The sequence below is a fragment of the Micropterus dolomieu genome, linkage group LG11 (genome assembly GCF_021292245.1).
Source record: "Micropterus dolomieu isolate WLL.071019.BEF.003 ecotype Adirondacks linkage group LG11, ASM2129224v1, whole genome shotgun sequence".
NCBI classification, from domain to species: domain Eukaryota; kingdom Metazoa; phylum Chordata; class Actinopteri; order Centrarchiformes; family Centrarchidae; genus Micropterus; species Micropterus dolomieu.
Window position 1 is genome coordinate 17,540,224 of NC_060160.1, and position 6,500 is coordinate 17,546,723.

Sequence of the window (6,500 nt, forward strand, 5' to 3'; positions counted from 1 at the left end):
CCCCCCCCCCCCCCCCCCCCCACCAAAAACCCAAAATGTTTAAGACATCATATTGAACTTTGCTAAATTGCATGTAGCATTCACCCCATTTTACTGAGTTATAACTTTACCTTTAGGTTTGATTATTAACTCCAATGTAATAACCAAACCGCCCTGCAACTACAAGGAGTGACATGAGGAGTGGCAGGGAGCAGTGCAATCTATAGCAGTGAGAGAGAGAGAGAGAGAGAGAGAGAGAGAGAGAGAGAGAGAGAGAGAGAGAGTGAGAGAGACCACCTTTCAAACTGGAAGGCTGGGTAAAAGCATCTACCTTGCTGAAGTGTCTGCAAGACCCTGGACCACACTTACAATCTCTGGAGATGCTAAAATATATATCATATTACATTACCCAAGGTGACACCAGCGCCTACAATGACAACACTACAGTGTCAATTCATTTTCTGCTGTGGGTCTGGAGCTGTCCGAGGTGCTGAAGTAAACTGTTATGTACTGTTTATGGTATCATTACACTACCTGATTATGTCATCGTTGTGCCCCAGGTAAAATTTCTGCTTGTGCTCCCGGGTGTTGTACACAACTCCCACACCGGCAACAAAATAGACTATTTCCTTGGCGGCGGTGTAGTACAGGTTGTTGCGGCACTGATGTCCCCGGTATCCGTACACCCACTCCAGTCTCAGGTGGCAGTTGGGAGCAGTCCTATCAGCCATGTCCGCACTTCCGTGTGTGTCTCTGTCTCTGTCACGTAGGTTTTCTGATATAGTGTCATTCACCAAAAAGGATTTATTTTAAGCCCATGTGTCCCATTAGTTCCGTTTGATTCCCACGAGTCCAGAGAGCGCGTTGAAATTGGGCATTTTTGAGGGTCATGTGAATTTAGAGTCTTGCTGTCCGATAAGATGAAAGCCCCCCTGTCTCTATTTAAGAAACAGGTCTCTAAGCTGCTGTTTTCATTGCGAGAATCTACTTGTATTTCTTCATCCCCGGGCTCGCGGTCCTCTTCGACACAGGTCAAAGCTCCTGTCAAATCCTACAAAGATGGAGCTGCCACTGTTATTCCGCAAGCACCGCCCACAAAGATGACGGATTAGCATGTCGTCCAATCAGATCCTTCAAGTCGTCTGGAACAGGAGGAGACAACTCCGTCACGGATAGAAAAGTTATGCTAGGTTAATGTTTTAAAGTGGATCACAGAATTTGAATATAACATGAATTACGTGTCTCTTATTGAAAATCTCATACTGCCTGAATTTCTGTTATCATTAAATATAAGTTTTTATTGTATCTCTTTACTTTTAAATTCCCTTTTCATTATTAGGCTACTTTTTTCAGTAGGCTTAGGCTACTTATTTATTTATTCACTATAAACCTATTTAATGTGTATTTACACATAATCCATCATGTATCTAGCTGCGGGAAAATGTCTGTACTTGTTGATCCACTCTGGAAAGTAAATAATAATAATAATAATAATGATAATAATAATAATAAACCGGAATGTAATTTAACACCAGCAGCCTATATAGTTATAGCCAACAACTCAAACATTTCAACACTCAAGATTCGTTGAAGTCCCATATAAATTAGTGCTCTCTAAAGAAGACACAACAAAACAGATTTGTTTAATGACTTCATACACCATTCTGATGGAGTAAGGTAGAAGCTAAGATTTTATATTATCACAATAAGTACCAGAAAATACAACTAACTGTTAACTCATACATTTTATTAGGTCAGTTTAATTTCCATCTAAGTACAAATTTTCTAAATCTCTCCAATTTTCTTTAATTATTCATTATTGAATATGGAAATTACATCTGTTAGGCTGTGGACTTATAGCTCTGGGTAAGATAAATATGCATTTTGCACTTTGTCTACTTATTAACTCATTCATTAATGAATTTTTTATTTAATTTTCAATTGAACTTGACTTTTTGTGTACTTTTTAATCTATCTAATCTTATTTTTATTCTTTGACTTTTATGACACAATTTATTTGATATATACAAGGATTATTCTTTTATTATAATAATTCAGTGGATGACATGTGTTCCATTATATGAGAGAAAAAAAACTACAGTACGATTTGTTAAGCGCCAATGTGTCCAAAAACATGGCATATTTTATTTTTAGTTTCTTTAATTGAATATTCTTTTATTTTTATTTAGGAAATTACGGAAGTGAAGGACCGCCCTCCTCCGCCGTTGCCGAGCGACATAGGAAGCTTCAGTCGTCCCAGTTTTGCTGAACAGCTTGTTAGCTTGTTAGCCGACTTTTACACCTATTTTGTTCCTACCATCGCAATGGAGGTGACGATGGACCCTTTGTTTCTTGCGTGGAGCTATTTCAGGAGGCGAAAGCTCCAGCAATGTTCAGATATTTGCTCAAAAATATTACAAGACAACCCGTACGACCAGGTACTGTGGCGTAGTTAGCCGTGCAAGCCTAGCATGCTAGCGATTATGCATTAAGGAAAGCTAGCGCGCAGAAGCGATACAACCTGGTGAATAATCCCGATTATTCCAATCCGTGTAGTTTATCATAATTTAATTTAGGGAACGTTGAATTTATTGGCACGTCATTGAATCAACATGTGTCCTAATTGTTGTTGGAACGCACTACTCGTCACTATATTGCATTTCTTTATCACATTTCCACTGTTTTCCGCTGCACCTGTCTCCATTCATGTTCTCCATTGTCCCATGTATTCACATCTGTCCTCAACTTTCTTTTTCTCTTATTAACTCACTGCATGCTGTCTTAAGGAGTCATCCTTGCCTATCTCAGAGGTAACCATCCCTGCAGACAGTGCCTGTCTGTCATCCTTTTTCACGTGGATAAGTCAGTTCCTGACTGTAACCCGTTTAACTTTAACGTTACATCTGAGACCATCTATATGATTGAAACGTTGTGTGTTTCATAGGCTGCATGGAGCTTAAAAACCCGTGCTCTTACAGAGATGGTATACATAGATGAAGTTGAGTTTGACCAGGAGGGGATTGCAGAGATGATGTTGGATGAGAGCTCTATTGCTCAAGTTGCACGTATGTTTCAACTCTTCTCAGTGCCTTTTAAGTTAATAAAATTAACAATTCATACATTTACTCAATTGTTAATTTGTTTGATTGATAAGACTTGACTTTCTTCCAGGACCTGGAACATCACTGAGGCTCCCTGGAACAAGTCAGGGTGGAGGTCCCACACCGGCTGTCAGGTACTGCCTGCCAGACATTGCTTTTATAATGCCTTGAAATTTGACCATTGATGACATTTTCAACAAAGCAAAAAATGTCTGATATGAGTTGTCTTTTTTGAATTCAAGGCCCATGACACAATCAGGGCGTCCTATCACAGGATTTGTGAGACCCAGCACGCAGTCAGGGCGTCCTGGGACAATGGAGCAGGCCATCAAGACCCCCCGCACTGCAAGCACTGCTCGTCCTGTCACTAGCGCCTCAGGCAGATTCATCCGCCTAGGAACAGTGAGTAAATATGCCTGTAATTGTATCAGCATGCAGCGACTGAGAGGCTCCATGTGAAAGGCAATACTTCCACCAGAGCTCTAGTATTTGAAACACAGAATGAAGTATCAGTTATCTTTCAAATTACTTAATTTCCAAAATGTGTGTTTCATTGGTCTATGTTTATAGTATTTACCCCTGTTTCTTTAGATATCAATATTCGTAGAACATTAACTTTAATCAATAAAAGCACCTGCTTATTTTTATTCTGAAAGGCTTAGCACAACATTTTGTTCCACTGTTTCTCCAGGCTTCTATGTTAACCAATCCAGATGGACCATTTATAAACTTGTCAAGACTAAATCTGGCCAAGTATTCCCAAAAGCCCAGTCTATCCAGGGTAAGACTGAGAGAGTAACTTGCAAAAATTAATCAAGATCATTTTTTTTTCTCAAATGTCAAATAACTACTATTTCTCTTCTCAGACACTGTTTGAGTTTATCTTCCATCATGAAAATGATGTGAAAAATGTAAGTGTTAAATCATAAATCTACATTATAAACATAATTGTTGCAGATTAAATTGTATGATTGTAAGATAACACAAACTTTGGATTTCTTGTCCAGGCTTTAGATTTGGCTGCTCAAGCTACTGAACATGCTCAGTTCAAAGACTGGTGGTGGAAAGTGCAGCTGGGGAAGTGCTACTATAGGCAAGTAACTCACAAAGATCCACATTGCTTGACATTGCTCAATATTTCTGACATTTAATAAAGTTGCATTCTTCTAATCTATGTAATGATTAATATCTCTGACCTTTGCAGGCTTGGTTTATATCGAGAAGCAGAAAAACAGTTTAGATCAGCTCTCAACCACCAAGAGGTGGTGGATACATATCTCTACCTTGCAAAGGTGTTGATAGAGACATTATAGCATTAAATCTCATTACCATATTGTACCAATACTCTTTCCATGAGCCAAATGTTTTCTAAGAAATTATAACCTTGTGTGTATTCTCCCATAGGTTTATCAGCGCATGGACCAACCAATAACAGCACTCAACCTTTTCAAGCAAGGTCTGAACCACTTTCCTGGTGAGGTTACCCTTCTAACAGGAATCGCTCGCATACATGAGGTACAGTATGTCACCACGGTCCTTACTATAGAGTCCACTTAGTCCTCTCTCCAGCTACAACTGCCAAAATGAAATAGGAAACCACATGTATTGTTTGTCCTGTGATATTGTCACAGGAGATGAACAACATTTCATCAGCAACAGAGTACTACAAAGATGTCCTGAAGCAGGACAATACTCACGTGGAGGCTATAGCCTGTATAGGCAGCAATCACTTTTACACTGATCAGCCTGAGATCGCCCTGCGCTTCTACAGGTTAGCAAAGCTTTTATGTATAATTTATGTAATGTATTGTTACAGCATATGTAATGAGAAGTTATATCCCATCTGTGATTCAATAAGACTCTCCCATTGCTAGACGGCTCCTCCAGATGGGGGTGTATAACTGCCAGCTGTACAACAACCTGGGCCTGTGCTGCTTCTACGCACAGCAGTACGACATGACTCTGTCTTCATTTGAGAGGGCTCAGTCGCTGGTGGGCAACGATGAAGAGCAGGCTGATGTCTGGTACAACATAGGACATGTGGCTGTGGTGAGTTACCAAACGTCTGATGATTGGCTTACGGTTCAAATAAATTAAATATTGACTGTAGGCAAATAGAACTCACAAACTTACAACAAACAAATGGAAGTTGGTACAAAGTGCATGTGTTGTATGTTTACAGGGCATTGGGGACTTGACACTGGCCTACCAATGTTTCAAACTGGCTCTGGCTTTTAATAATGACCATGCTGAGGCCTACAATAATCTGGCTGTGCTGGAGCTGCGCAAAGGTCGTATCGAACAGGTGAAGATCTTTATCATATAGCTTCTGTTCCACTGTTAAAATGTAAGATATGAGATCATATTGGTGTCCTTTTAGACCTTCATACGATGCAACACAGACATTATTTAAGAACCATTAGACTTATCATTATCATTAAACTTAAATGCAGCCTGTATTAATCAAAGATTATTTCTCAAATACAGTCAGCACAGTATTGATTGCTTCAAAATGTCCCTACATTACAGTATTCACTTGAAGATTACACTTGCACGCCATAAATCCAACAAGCTATAAGGCACCAATTACACAAACCAAGAGCTAGGCGATAAATCAATTTTGCTTTAATATCATGAGATATAATGAGTTATATTGAATGAGACTGCAGTTATCCCACAGTACGGACTGTGTGCTTGTTCCCTGGGCTAAGTCTGACATGTAGCTCAATTCCTGCCATTAGCTTTATGTCACTGCTGCTGTGATGCTAACACTAACTGAAAAAAGTACAGGAATAAGAAAGTTTTTAATAACCACTAGTAGTAGTAATCATAGTTGAAATTAAAGATATTTAAGTTGCCTTAAAACTTTGATTGCAACACTGCTTCATACCGTGAAGGCTGTCAATGTACATTCACCAGATAATCACTAACAGCTGTAGTCCGTAAGCTTAACGTAAACTGATTTTAGCCTTTTCACCTGTTTAACCCAAAAATCTATTGATCGACTCCAGACTGTCCAGAACTCAGCTGCCAGGCTTTTAACCAGAACAAAGAAATATGACCACATTACTCCTATTTTAGCTTCATTACACTGTCTCCCAGTGTGTTTTAGAATTGACTTTAAAATTCTATTGATCACTTTTAAAGCTCTTCATGGTCTCTCGCCTTGTTATATTTCTGACCTTTTAGTCCCATACACACCAGCATGTACCTTGAGATCCTCGGGCAGAGGTCTGTTGTCTGTTCCAGAGTCTCGACTGAAAACTAAAGGGGACAGAGCGTTTTCTGTCAGGGCCCCGAGGCTCTGGAACAGCCTGCCCGAGGAAATCAGGTCGGCTGAGTCGGTGAACTCTTTTAAGTCCCTTCTTAAAACATACTTTTATAGGAGAGCTTTTCCCGATCTTATTTGACTTATCTTAT

The 6,500-nt window shown here is 39.5% G+C and overlaps 2 protein-coding genes across 3 annotated transcripts in view; one reads left to right on the plus strand and one right to left on the minus strand.

Moving 5' to 3' along the window:
• eml5 (EMAP like 5) overlaps positions 1 to 1,030 on the minus strand; it is a 42,475-nt gene extending 41,445 nt beyond the window's left edge. The window contains exon 1 of the mRNA XM_046063139.1: positions 514 to 1,030. Coding sequence (XP_045919095.1) covers positions 514 to 710 — 197 coding nt within the window. The 5' untranslated portion in view covers positions 711 to 1,030. The remainder of the gene's footprint in view (positions 1 to 513) is intronic.
• Positions 1,031 to 2,211: 1,181 nt separating this feature from the next.
• ttc8 (tetratricopeptide repeat domain 8) overlaps positions 2,212 to 6,500 on the plus strand; it is a 7,995-nt gene continuing 3,706 nt past the window's right edge. The window contains exons 1-13 of one of the 2 annotated variants that reach the window (XM_046063518.1): positions 2,212 to 2,417; positions 2,766 to 2,789; positions 2,924 to 3,044; positions 3,151 to 3,214; positions 3,323 to 3,482; positions 3,772 to 3,861; positions 3,947 to 3,991; positions 4,088 to 4,173; positions 4,285 to 4,372; positions 4,485 to 4,595; positions 4,712 to 4,851; positions 4,955 to 5,129; positions 5,263 to 5,385. In XM_046063518.1, coding sequence (XP_045919474.1) covers positions 2,304 to 2,417; positions 2,766 to 2,789; positions 2,924 to 3,044; positions 3,151 to 3,214; positions 3,323 to 3,482; positions 3,772 to 3,861; positions 3,947 to 3,991; positions 4,088 to 4,173; positions 4,285 to 4,372; positions 4,485 to 4,595; positions 4,712 to 4,851; positions 4,955 to 5,129; positions 5,263 to 5,385 — 1,341 coding nt within the window. In that variant the 5' untranslated portion in view covers positions 2,212 to 2,303. The remainder of the gene's footprint in view (positions 2,418 to 2,765; positions 2,790 to 2,923; positions 3,045 to 3,150; positions 3,215 to 3,322; positions 3,483 to 3,771; positions 3,862 to 3,946; positions 3,992 to 4,087; positions 4,174 to 4,284; positions 4,373 to 4,484; positions 4,596 to 4,711; positions 4,852 to 4,954; positions 5,130 to 5,262; positions 5,386 to 6,500) is intronic. The other variant, XM_046063519.1, reaches the window with a different exon arrangement.